This window comes from Tenrec ecaudatus, chromosome 17, assembly GCF_050624435.1.
Source record: "Tenrec ecaudatus isolate mTenEca1 chromosome 17, mTenEca1.hap1, whole genome shotgun sequence".
NCBI lineage: Eukaryota > Metazoa > Chordata > Mammalia > Afrosoricida > Tenrecidae > Tenrec > Tenrec ecaudatus.
In genome coordinates, this window is record NC_134546.1 from 39566702 (window position 1) to 39580208 (window position 13507).

General features: G+C 53.3%; 1 protein-coding gene across 1 annotated transcript in view; it reads right to left on the bottom strand.

The window, feature by feature from the left end:
- Positions 1-4947: 4947 nt before the first annotated feature.
- The window catches only part of STPG4 (sperm-tail PG-rich repeat containing 4), a 37187-nt gene continuing 28627 nt past the window's right edge, over positions 4948-13507 (bottom strand). Inside the window, exons 6-7 of the mRNA XM_075536084.1 lie at positions 7472-7576; positions 4948-5064 (exon numbers count right to left, since the gene is read on the bottom strand). Of these exons, the coding sequence (XP_075392199.1) occupies positions 4948-5064; positions 7472-7576 (222 nt within the window). The remainder of the gene's footprint in view (positions 5065-7471; positions 7577-13507) is intronic.

Here is a 13507-nt window from a genome sequence, read left to right on the forward strand (position 1 = left end):
TCCACTGTCAACAATACTATTCTGCCTTGTAGCGACATTATAGGACAGAGTAGAACTCCTCTTGGCAGTATCTGAGACAATAAATCATTGCTGGAATTGACAGCCTCTTGTTTCTTCCATGGACTAGCAGGGGGGTTCAAACTGCTGGCCTTGTGGTTAGCAGCCTAATGCATAATGTCACCAGGGCTCCTTCGTCAAGGTCAAGAGGCTCTGTCCCTAACCAGGGAAGGATCTCCATGACCCACCCACCCTCCATCCAAAGCAGCCACTGCTCCCCCTCTCCCACTACTGCCTGAGCCCCTGCAGTCCACCCCATCTGTGTCTCAGTCTCTGTTTGCTGCTTTCCTTCACAACTCCTGCCCTCCCCGTGCCCCCCCCCCAGCTCCCCGTCTCTGTCCTCTCTCTTGCTCTCCCCTTCACCAACCAACCAACCAACACCCACCCACCCCCAACCTGGCTCCAAACTAGGCTCACCACCCACAGGTGCCTGTCCTCTAGGGACGCCACTTCTAAGTCCAGCCAGGTGAAGATCCCCACCCAGCCCACTATGAAGGCAGGGCAGGCCTGTGGCCCTCAATTCAGAGTCCACGCCTCCCCTCCCCCCACAAGCTTTGGGTTTGGTGGGTCCTGTGCACCTGCAGACGTGCCATTGACCCAAACCAACATATGGGGGAGGAGTGTCTGGGGTCAGGCCCCTGCTGGTCCTTTCTCCCCAGAACAACCTCCACAGGAACTGCTCCGGGCATCGTTGCCCCCTGTGCCACCCTCCTCCATGCAGACGTCAGCATGGGCCAGTGTGGTCTCCCTAGTGGGAGCGGGACCTGCCTGCCTTCTTAAGGCCTCTAGGGCTGGGTGGTTGGGGCCTCCCGTCACACCATCTCCGCAGTGGCCGCTCACTGGAATCACCTGGCTGGTGGGAGAGGACAGGTCTCGCTTTAAAACAGCCCAAGGTCAAGATGGCGATGGAATTCACCACCTTCCTCAAGGATGCCTGGCCAAGGAACCGGTGCTGGTCCTGTCCTTCACCATCGTGGGCCTCACTGTGATTCTGCCCCAAAGCCCCCACACCAACTCTTCCAGCATGATCCACAAGGCCACCCAGGGCCCCTCTGAGAGGACAGAGCATGCCCGATGTGCCCAGGCACCCGGAGGACCCACAGGGTCGCAACCTGGAGTGGCTGAAGAAGCTGCAGACCATGAGGGTGACGACTGGTGGGCCCCCCACAAAACATGCCCGAGCCTGAATCCTGTGTTTGGTCTCCCTAAAAACACAAAACCAAACAACACAACACACACAAACCTTACTGCTGTGAGTCAATGCTGCCTCACAGTGACCTCATAGGACAGGGTGGAACTGGCACAGTGACCTCATAGGACAGGGAAGAACTGCCTCACAGTGACCTCATAGGACAGGGTAGAACTGCCTCACAGTGACCTCATAGGACAGGGTGGAACTGGCACAGTGACCTCATAGGACAGGGAAGAACTGCCTCACAGTGACCTCATAGGACAGGGTAGAGCTGACTCACAGTGACTTCAAAGGACAGGGTGGAACTGCCTCACAGTGACCTCATAGGACAGGGTAGAGCTGACTCACAGTGACTTCAAAGGACAGGGTGGAACTGCCCCACAGTGACCTCATAAGACAGGTGGAACTGCCTCACAGTGACATCATAGGACAGGGTGGAACTGCCCTCTGTCTGTCTGAAGACTGTAGCTCTTAACAGGAGTAGAAAGCCCGTCTTTCCTCCGAGGAGCAGTTGGCTGTTTTGAACTGCTGGCCTTGTGGTTGGCAGCCCAGTGCATAACCTGCTGGGTCTCCCTGTGAGATTCTAAGATGAAGCTTAGATTAAGAACCACTGACTTAGAACTTGTAGATTTTAAAGCATGTTTTCAAGATCACGGGGGTTCAAAGCAGTCCCAGGCCCTCAGGCCTGCCTCGGGTTCTCTGCGCTGTGACAGGTTGGGGTGACTCTGGGGACAGGTCCTCACCTCGGCAGCCTGAGACTCTTGGCCTGGGCCTCCAGGGTGCTGGAAGGTGTGATTTGTACTCTGAGGCCGGGAGGGCGGGGCGGGGCAGAGAGGAGCAGAGGGAAGGAGGACAAACTGTCCCCTTCGGTGCTATGCCTTTTGACAGGCATGCTCTGCCTTACAGAGAGGGACTGGCACAGGGAACGGCAGTGGACATCTGCAGCCAAGAGCGATGCCCTTTGGTTGGAACCAGATTCAGAGGGCAGCTGTGGTGGGGGAGAGGCGCAGAGGGGCACTCAGGGGAGGCTGGGCGGGACGTCAGAAAAGCCAGTGTTGCAGCAGTTCCTGGGGGAGGAGACCCCATAAGAAGCCCCTCCCATCTGCAGTGCTCTGACGTTTCTAAGCCTTTGCAGGTGCCATCCAATGCCCGCAACAGCCTTACAGATAGGTGTTAGTACCCCGCGCACCCAGAGAAAAGGAAGCGGAGGCTCAGAGCTTAAGGTCTATCCCACGGCTCCTCTTCCTCCGTCCCAGAGAGGCTGGGACGCCTTGCTCTTCAAATCCTGTCCCAGGCCCAGGTTCATGCGGAGGAGCCCCAGGCAATCCCTCTGGTCTATGGGAAAATCTCCCCCACAAATGGATGAAACACTACAAACCTGTGTCCCCAAAGAAAAAAGGTAAAATATTGTTCTTCTTATACCTAGTTCCTGTCAGCCAGCCCTGCTTCCAAGACCCAGGCTCTCTGGGTCCCCATCCAAAAGATGCAGGGGGTGCGGGGTGGGGGTGGGGGAGAGAGCCTGAGAAGATAGAGATGCCTGAGGGGCAGGCCCGTCAGCTCCAGAACGGAAGCCCGGTTCAAGACAGATGCAGGTCCAGGAACCATGGTGGGAGTTTGGGCAACATCCCAGGTGGACACAAGCCACAAGCATGGACCAGACAGCCCCGTGGACTGTCCTCCCATGGTCCGACCTCCTGGTGCAGTCTCTGCAGGCTCCCAAGCCCCTGCCTGCAGACACTGCACGCACCAGGAGACGCTCCCCTTTACAAGTGGATGCTTGATAGACACATAGGTGGGATGGGGTGGGAGGTGGGTGGGGTGGAGGCAGGATCATATGTGAACTTGACAGAGGGATGTGTGCCCTGAACAGCAACCGAGGTGGACATATCTGCCCTCCTCTGGTTTCCCTTTGGCACCAGGCAAGAGCCAGCGCCGTCTCCGCACTCCATCCGCCCTCCCCTGTTCCCACACAGCCATTCTCCATCTGTGCCAGTTCGACAATGCATTGCAATGGCCACACAGAGCCCCCAGGCAATAGGCCCAATTCAGGGGGGTTATTAGGCTAGAATGCTCCTTAGAGGCAAGGACGGGGAGTCCCTGGAGAAGGACCCCAGGCTTGGCAAAGTGGGGGGGACAGCAAAAGAGAGGAAGGGCCTCGGGGGGAAGGATTGCCACCAGCGCAGGAACCACTGTGAGGACGGGCAGGCTGGGCACCGTGGGTCGGACCCCACTGGGTGGCACCTAACAACGTCATGGGGGAAGTTGCTCACCTGCCACGAGTCAGGCTCAGCGAATGATAAAGACACAGCCATGGTCCTCTGATTCTCTCTCCTGTCCTCAGTCTCTCTGCCCATGGGCCAGGCAGGCACACTCCCCGCCGCTCTGATGAGGACAAGGTGCCCCAGCGTCTCCGTGCTGCTCCTCAGTCTCCGTGCCGCAGAATCCGGGGCAGCTGGTCCTGGTGGCTTCTGCCACTTCTGACCAAGATCTTGAACACGGTCTTTCAAAGTCTTCGGGGTTTCTGTCTTCTCTGCTCCTTCGAGGATGGTTCATCCGCTGTATAGCCGGGAGTGACCAGAGGGGGGTGGCCGGTAACAAAAACTGACCACTCCCCAGTGTTAGACTACCAGTGTTAGACACGCCCTGTTTGCATTGCCCCGTCTAACCATTTGGGGAGAATTACAGGGAGTTGGCTGGGTAGCCCTAAACACGTAGAACCCCCTTGCCCTCAGAAGGTTGAAGGTGGACTAAGAGAAACGCCACCCCGCCCACCCCCTCCCTTGTTCCTGCGGGGTTGGCGTCACCTGGCACACTGCTTGTTGCAGAGCTGCCAGCCACACATGCAGATCCCACAGGAAACACACAGTTGAAGCTCTCTGAACCTGCTGCCACCTGATCCAAGTGGAACAAGGAGTGCCGCCCTGGGACCGGGGCCTGGTCTCCAAGGGCCTTGAGCCTTTACCCTGACAGGCCTCCAGCATGTGGCCAGCCTTCCCAACTGCGGCACAGCAGTATCTATTGGTGGAGAGCCCGTCTCCTGTGAGGACTGTCATTCCTGTGGGGCAGGCCCTGGGCTTCACACACTAGGACATTCGTGGAAGCTTCTTGGCATGGCTTCCAACGGCTTCCCTGGATGCACCTCCCCCCTTGTAGCCCTTGGTCACCTGGGTCTCCGGGCCTCGGTCAGCTGTCCTTCATGGCCCCACTCAGCACCTAGCTAGCAAGCAGCAGAGACCCGGCAGGTCGGCACTGGGATGACACCAGGATGCGCCAATCCTGCTCTTTAGTTCTTTCCCAGGATGCAGCCGAGAAGGGAAACTCTGTTTGGACCCTGTCTCACTGAACGTGACCTTAATTGAATGCTGACCACCCAAGGAGCTCTTCAGGAGGCCTGTGAGCTATCACAGCCCTGACACAAGCAAGACCCGGCAGGGGACGAGCTTTGCTGGGCAGGGAGCCCACGGCCACGCAGCATGGGTAGTCCAGTCTCCCAGCTCGCACGCTGGGTCGCAAGCAGTGGGGGACTCGTCCTTCATTGCTCCAGTCAGGCCACTGCTGTGCGGTCTCGGACAAGTAGGCAGTGAGGACCCCCCAGGTGGATTATGCCACCCGCTCGGCCCCTACCCTTTGCCAAAGACGAAATAAAACTTAAGAACCTGCTGACACTCCAAGCAGTTTGGAACCAAGGCTGCTTTATTTTAAAAGCCGATGGTGTTGCTGAAGAAAAGGCTGTGTTCCCGGCCCATTTTTGCAATGGTTGGCGACTGCTTTGGGAACTGTACGGAAGAATCATACGCTCCTGGGCCTGGCGTCCTCTGGAAACAGAACAGAAAGCAGGGGCTGATGCGACTGTGACCACCACCCCCTACTCCCCAGCCCCAGATGCCCCTGTGCCTGACAAATCCCCTGTGAAGGGCCACAGGGCCACCCCGGCCCATCCGAGGCCTGGAAGTGAGGCCCACTCTCACCGGGGCTCTCAGCAAGGCCGGGGGTGCTGAGTGGAGGACAGGGGGCGCGGATGTCACCTCCACCTGTGCCTCAGTGCAAGGGGCTCGAATCCAGGCAGCCCCTTCCCCTGAGCACCATCTTGTCCCCGTCATCACCCCAGTCCAGCGGTCAGTGCCTAGGGAGAGTGCCTTCTGAACCCGGTGTTCCTTCTGAATTGCAGCCTGCCGCTCAAGCACCCCTGGGTTCCCATCGCTGGCCAGTGTGATGGAGCAAGGTGGTTCCCAACCAGGGGCTGCGGACCCCGAGCCAAAAGTCCTCGGAAGGGATCCGCCCACTGTAATTTTCAACAGTCTTGTCTGGAGAACGTTATTGTGCCCCTTATTTAAATGGTAAGGTTGCAAGTGGATCACAGAGGCACAGTGGGGTCAGGGCCAGGGTCACAGAGGCACGGACTAAGACTCAGGGTCTGGGGCCCGAGTTTCCCCGGCTTCTTGAAACCTGGAGTGATTTTTATCTTCTTGCTGTGACACCAGAGTAGCGGTGGTCAAGGACAAAGGCTCTGGAGTCCAGCCAGCCTGAGTCCCAGTCCCAGTCCCACCACTAAAGGCCCCGCGTGCCCCTGGGCTGCATGCTTCCCAATAGGCTTAGGAGGAACAGCCTGGGAGGTGAGTCTGGGGCTCACTGGGTCCGTGTACCAGGCCAGACTGCACTCGACCAGGCTAACAGCAGGCCGGCGTGCTCTGCAGCGCGACCGCCTACATGCCGCTCCCATCCTTCCTGCAGGGAGAGTGGAAATAGAATTGCCCGGAGAGAAGGCAGACGTCATCTGAGAGGGTGAGGTCAGCTGCCTGCAGAAGCCGCCTTCCACAACAGGATGTTTCCCCGTGATAAACTCGGAAAAGCAGCATGGAAATCTAATCAAGGCCTGCTGACTGGCAAGGAGGCTGCCGCCTTTGTTCGTGCTGTGAATGAGAAGCCAGGGTGTCCGTGGGGTCCCAAAAGGCAAGCCCACACAAGAGGAAGTGAGGCGGGCCTGGGGCCCAAGAGACCATCCCCGGGGGGCTGCTGGTTGCCGGCATTCAGCTCAGCGCCTCAGCCCCAAGTTCACGATCACCAAGCAACCTTCTGGTGGCTCTTGACTTTCCCTGAAGATGTTCCTGGCAGGGAGAGATTCACAGAGCAGCAGATCCAGGTACCCACCCCTACCCCTGGAGCATCTCTATAAATGAAAACTAAGCCTGGCTTCTCTTGGTGTTCTGGGAGTTGGGCTAGCATGAGTCAGTCCTCCTGGGAGTGGTCATTCCTGTGGGCTCTGGCACAAAGCAGGCTCACAGTGATGCCACCAGGTGTGAGCATCAGATCCACCAGCCTGTCAGTGTCAACTGGCCTTTCATTTTCCTGGCAGGGCCTCTCCAGTCATCTGCAGGAGTGGCCAGGGCCACAGAGGGACTGGAGGCAGTCATCCGCAGGCCCAGCCAGGGGCTGCGCCACCTCGTCCCCAACCACATCAAGTGAGTCCACATTCCACAGACCAGCAAGTCTGAAGGACAAGGTTTTCAGGGGTGAAAACTGATTTTTGGCTTTAAAAACAAAACAAAACACTGTCGAAGAACTCTGTGTGATATTGTGCCACCCTTCTGGGTCTTCTCTGAGTCTCTGCAGGCCTCTGCCAATTCCTACAAGCCAGCCTCTTCCCTGCCTGCCCCAAGGAAGGGGGGCGGGGGGAGGGGAGATGACCCCTCACAGTGATCAGCCCTGTCAGTTGGTACAGGCTCACTATGAGTCAGCCTGGACTGGATGGCCGTCAGTTTGAATGAGCTGTCTGGATAGCAAATGCTTCTGCTCCAACGTTTTGCTTCCCTGGTCTCCCAGAGGCCGCACGCAAAGACGGCCAGCCACTGGCTTCTGCTTGCTTCAGGCCCTGAAAGCTGTGTTCCCACCAAGTGCCCAGATGGTGACACTGATGGCCAGTTACTGGGCAGGCTTGTGCCCAGCTAGACTCCTAAGGCGTAGCCTGAGGGCCTGGAGTCACTGGGAGCCGGATGCGATGGAGGGCTTGCCAGACGGTTCAGCTCCACAGGGGTTGTGACTGCCCTGACAAGCCATTGTTGTGGCCAGAACGTCCCTCCCGCCCCTCTTCCCAATTTCAATGCTGCCCTCCCTCCCTCAAACACACACACACACACACACACACCACAGAACCAACAGTGATAACAGTAACCACGCCTGTGTGTGTGTGGCGGGGGTGGTGGTATCAGACTTCAGAATACTTACTGAACAGGAGGGCAAGAACCGAGGGACTCTGGATCTAAAGCAAGAAGTAACAGAGCTCACGGGGGGTGGTCTCAAGTCATAATGCCCCGGGCCTGGGCCGTCATGCTGTAAGGTGGGAAAGGGCTTCATTATTAAGAACATATCACATAGGTAATGCTCTACTTTGCCTTTTATATATAAACATCAGAATCAGTGGGATATGGATTTAAACAGAGAAGACCTAGCCTTGGGCTGGGACGGCTGTTGACTGTGGCCGGGAGCTCGCTGTAGAATGGGACGGACACCTGCTGCACTTGCCCCCAACCCAGACTCCAACCCTCCTCACCACAGCGCCCCTGTCCCCAAACTGCTCGCCGTGACTTTCTGCTCCAAGGTGTTCGCTTTCTAACGCACTCTCTGTGAGTTTAGTTCAAGTACAGAGTTCTAGCAATCCACTGGTGGAAGGACAAAGCCACCCGGCTACCATGAATATGCACAGAGCTTCACAAAGACAAACATCCCAATAGGGAAAACAGCAGAAGGCGGTCCACAGAGAGAAAGTGCCAGAGGTCCATAAGTGAACGGGGAGGGGGCTTCAGCCTCATGACTAATCATGTCCATCCAAATGAAAATAACCATGAGATGCCGTTTTCCTTTCTGCCCCTTCTTGTTTGGTCTGGAAAACTAACAAAGGGGAGGACGTGAAGGAAAAACCAACCAAACTCACTGCCCTTGAGTTGACGTGGGCAGGGTAGAACTGCCGAGACTGTAGCTCTTCGTGGGAGTAGAGAGCCTCGTCTTTCTCCCACAGAGCAGCTGGTGGTTTCGAACTGCTGACCTTGTGTCACATAACCACTACACCATCAGGGCTCCCCAAGGGAAGGAAAGAGACACTGCCAATAGGATGTTGGCATAAATCTATCCACTCCTCAGCAGCTATCTTATGATCTGACATTTCACATGTATGACAATAGTAAACTATCTATCTGACTGCTTTACCCATCGGTGACGTATATCTGGCGATGACGTACACCTAGCCATGAGATAAGAATAACGCTGCCTGTAGCGGATAAGGTTATGTGTCCGCTTGGCTGGCCTATGATTTTCAGTGGTTTGGCAGCTGGGTAATTGGAGCACTGGTGGTAGATCAGGTTACATGTTGGGCGGCTAACACTGGGTCAGCAATTTGAAACCATGAGCCACTGGGAGGGAGAAAGATGAGCCAGGTCTACTTCTGACAAGAGCTACAGTATTGGAAACTCATGGGGCAGTTGTCCCTTGTCCTATAGGGTCACTGTGAGTCAGCATGTGATGGCAGTGAATTTAATGGTGCGATTTGGTCGGCCAGTTATGTGATGCTGTACCATCCTCCATTTTTGCACAATGGCAACTTGTGAATCATGACCTGGTCTTTGGAACCTGTGGTAGTTACATAATCTGTTGTCAATTTGAGACTTAAGACTGAAGGGGTGGAGGTTAGCCTGTCAATCAGGTCACAGCTTGATGACCTCATTTGGAGGCACTATGGAGATAAATAGATCTCTGGAGGTGGGACACACACACACACACACACTCCCTGTGAGACAGTACTACAACATGAGCCTGATGAAGTGACGCTGATGCTGGAGGAGCCACGTGGAGACCCATGCCAGTGCGGAAATGCTTCCACCACCACTGGATCCACAAGACTTTCCACCCACTGGCCTGTGATCTTCCTGTATTTGGCGTCATTGTATGTGTTTTGTGAGTCTGAAGAGGGCTTTACAGATTAGTATCGGACCTATGGGCTCATATAGGACTTATGAACTTGATCTGGTCTGGGCTGGGATGTTTTCTCAATATTCAATTGCTTTTGTACATAAAGTTCTTTCTTATACACAGATGAGTGTCTATGAATTTGTTTCTCTAGTCCACCAGACTAACACAGAATGTAACCAGGTTGACAAGTGAGAAATGAGGGTACGCGTTTGAGCTGCCTTCCCAGAGTGCAATCTGGGATGCTTAAAGACGTATATACCTATCCAGAGGGAGAGAAAGAAGAAAGGTTGTTACAGAAATCTACCTTGTCCTATGGGGTCACCATGAGTCAGGAAAAATGGTAACACCCCAACCCCACATGGGATAACGCTACCATGGGAGTGGGAGATAGAAGAAAATTGGCCAGAATTTGATCATTGTTAAATAGGGATTCAATATAATTTATTTTTTAAATCATTTTATTAGGGGGCTCATACAACTGTTATCACAATCCATACATACATCAATTGTGTAAAGCACAATTGTACATTCATTGCCTTCACCATTCTCAAAACATTTGCTCTCCACTTAAGCCCCTGACATCAGCTCCTCATTTTCCCCCTCCCTCCCAGTTCCCCCCTCCCTCATGAACCCTTGATAATTTATAAATTATCATTTTGTCATAATTTTCACTGTTCAATGTCTCCCTTCACCCACTTTTCTGTTGTCCGTCCCCCAGGGAGGAGGTTATATGTAGATCCTTGTAATCGGTTCCCCTTTCCACCTCACCCTCCCTCCACCCTCCCAGTATCGCCACTGTCACCACTGGTCCTGAAGGGATCATCTGCCCTGGATTCCCTGTGTTTCCAGTTCCTATCTGTACCAGTGTGCATCTTCTGGTCTAGCCATATTTATAAGGTAGAACTGGGATCATGATAGTGAGGGGTGGTGAGGAAGCATTTAAGAACTAGAGGAAAATGGTATGTTTCATCATTGCTATACTGCACCCTGACTGACTGGTCTCCTCCCCACTACCCTTCCGTAAGGTGATGTCCAGTTGCTTACAGATGGGCTTTGGGTCTCCACTCTGCTTTCCTCTTATTCACAATGATATGATTTTTTGTTATGATGATGCTTGATAACTGATCCTTTCAACACCTAGTGATCACACAAGCTGGTGTGCTTCTTTCATGTTGCTTCTGAGCTAGATGACCACTCGTTTACCTTCAAGCCTTTAAGACCCTAGATGCTATATCTTTTGATAGCCGGGCACCATCAGCTATCTCCACCACATTTGCTTATGCACCCATTTGTCTTCAGTGATTGTATTGGGAAGGTGAGCATCATGAAATTCTAGTTTAATAGAACAAAGTATTCTTGCATTGAGGGAATAATTGATTAGCGGCCCAATGTCCATCTGCTACCTTAATACTAAACATGTACATATATGCACATAGATCTATTTCCACATCCTCATATACAATATATTTGATATGTACATGCCTTTATTTATACCTCTATAAATGCCCTTTTCCTCCTAGCTCTTTCCTCTATTTCCTTTTACTTTCTTCTTGTCCCACTATCATGTTCAGTCTTCATTTGGGTTTTAGTAATTCCTCTTTGTTACATTACCCTTGGTCATGCCCTACCAGACCTCCTACACCCTCCTCACCACAGATTTGGATCACTTGTTGTTCCCTTGTCCCTGGGTTTTTTAACACCACTTCCTTTCCTCCCCACCTCCCCCTCTCCCATATCTCCCAGGAACTGTCAGTTCTGTTGTTTCTCCTCCAGATTGTTCACCTAGCCTATCTTATTTAGACAGACCTGCAGAATTAATAACATGCACTAAAACAAGACAGAACAAAACCAAGCAACAAAACAAAACAACAACAAAAAAGTCAATGACAAAAAAATAAAACAAACTACAGCAACAAGAAAGAAAAGCTTGTAGTTAGTTCAAGGACTGTTTGTTGGCCTTTAGGAGTGTTTTCCAGTCGAGTCTGATGGGGTGCCAAGGCCTGGCCCCAAAGTCTATTTTTGGTATTCCCTGGGGACTTCGTTGCTCTGTTCCCCTTGCTGTTCTGTTCCACGCCCTTAGTGTTTTGCCTTGGTGTGGTGGGATCAGATCGGGAGGAATCCCCACACTGTGTCTCCAGTGTCATCCCCTGTAGGGCTATGGGTCAGTGAGGGATGTCATGTCTCTTAGTGGGGCTGGCCATATGGTCCTCTCTGTGGATTGGCTGCTCTGAGCGGGAATATTGTCCTCGAGGGTTGGTGGGCCAGAATGTGCTCCACTCTCTCTTCCTCCCCCTTCATTTGCTCCCATGTGTTCTGATCAGACATGTCCATCCCTCTCCCGGAAAATAAACTAAATTATTGGTGGAACGTAGCTTGTAAACATTTTTGTGATTCACTCAGCCAACCAGTCTTCAGTAAATGTTAAGGACATCAAAACAATGAACTTCCTGGCTGCTTCTCGTGCATTGTGGCCCTGGAGGACATAGGAAAGCTCCCCATTGGCTCTCCAAGGCTGTGAGCAGTTTTTAGAGCAAACTGCATGTCTTCCTTTTGCAGAGCGACTGGGGGATTTGAACCACCAGACCTTCTGTTTAGCAGCAGAGTTCTTAAACTCTGTGACTTAGGGGACATTGAAAGCTGTCCCCAAATACTATTATATGAAAAAAATGCAAAAATTTAAAACAAACATAAAAAAAAACCCCAAACCATGTAGGGGGTGAATATGGGAAAAGAAAGAGAGGAAGGGGGAACTGGTTGCAATGATGGATGCATAACCCCACACCCCACGCCCAGCCAGGGAGAAGAACAACAGAAACGTGGGCGAAGGGATGTGGCCGATGTAAGATATGAAAATAATAATAGTTTATAATTTATCAAGGGGTCACAAGAAGGAAAGGGGGGAGGGTAAAAAGAGGAGCTGATACCAAGGGCTCAAATGTTTAGAAAGTAAATGTTTAGAAAACTATGATGGCAACATATGTACACATATGCTTGATACAATTGATCTATGGAATGTCATAAGAGCTATAAAAGCCCCAATAACATGATTTTTTTTAAAGAACCCCTCCAATTAATTAATTAAAATTTTTTTAAAACTTGGCTTGGAGAGGTCTCAACGTGCTTCCTTACCTGAACAGGCTTTAATTGGAGTCTCCAGCCTCAAGGGGTGCCTGGAGCACAGTGGTTACATTGGGCTGCAGCCCTCAAGGTCAGCAGTTCGAAACTGCACTCTGCAGGAGAAGGGCTGGGTTTTCTATTCCCATAAACAGTTGGTCTGGGAAATTCACAGGGCAGTTTTGCTCTGTCCCAGAGGGTCGCTATTATGAGTCGACATTGATTCAATGGCATTGGGTTTGGTGTTTGGTTTTATCCAGACTAGAACACACTAGGAAGAAAGGCTTGGTGATCTACTTCCAAAGAAATCAGCCAACGAAATGCTAACGGATGGCAAGGGTCCAATGGGATGGCGCAGGGCTGACTGGCAGCCTGGTTGCTCGGCTGTGCCCAGGGTCGGCAGCAGTCAACAACAGCAGCAGAACAGCACGGGCGAGCCTTCTAACGGGCAAGGCTGTGGCGTGCTAGTGATAGCCGGACTGACTGACACAAGTCTGCCCATGGGCTTCGCGGACGAGCAGTCCAGACTGCAGCCCCCTTTGGCAGCCCGGGCCGGAGAGCCTCTGCCCACGTTCTCCATGCCCACCGAGAAGGGAGTCTGTTAACACAGAGCCCAAGCCTGATCATCATGGACAGATGAGTCTCTGGGACAGCTCATGGCAGAGCCGGGCTGGGGAAACGGCTACGTTTCCCAACGGACTGTCCTCAGGAGGCCGCCATCTGTTGAGGGTGAACTTGGCCTCACACTGGAGAGCTGTGAGCACACAGGGGCCCGGAGGCGGTGAAGGGCAAAAGGAACAATGTGTACCACCTACCTCGGCAGCAGTGCTCCTGAGCCAGGTCGGTAGCAGGGGCAAAAGGCGCTGTCCTGCACCCACGCCCAGCACAGCCCTCTGCATCCCCGCTTCCCTGGAAGTCCGGGGCCAGGGGGAGGGGTTCGAGGCCGCAGCCACGTGAGCCTGTGCCTCCAGCGGCCTCCTGCACTAGCTGCCATCTGAATCAGATGAACTAAGGCCAGAGGAAATGACCGAACGCGATTTGCGCCACATGTGTCAGCCGGGATCTCTAAGCGGGAACATTAGGGAATTGGATACAGGCCCAAGTTCATATCCGGAAGCCGCAGGAATGCTGTGGCCAAGCCAAGACTGCTCCAAGTGAGAAGTGATGCTCCCCCGAGGATCCGCG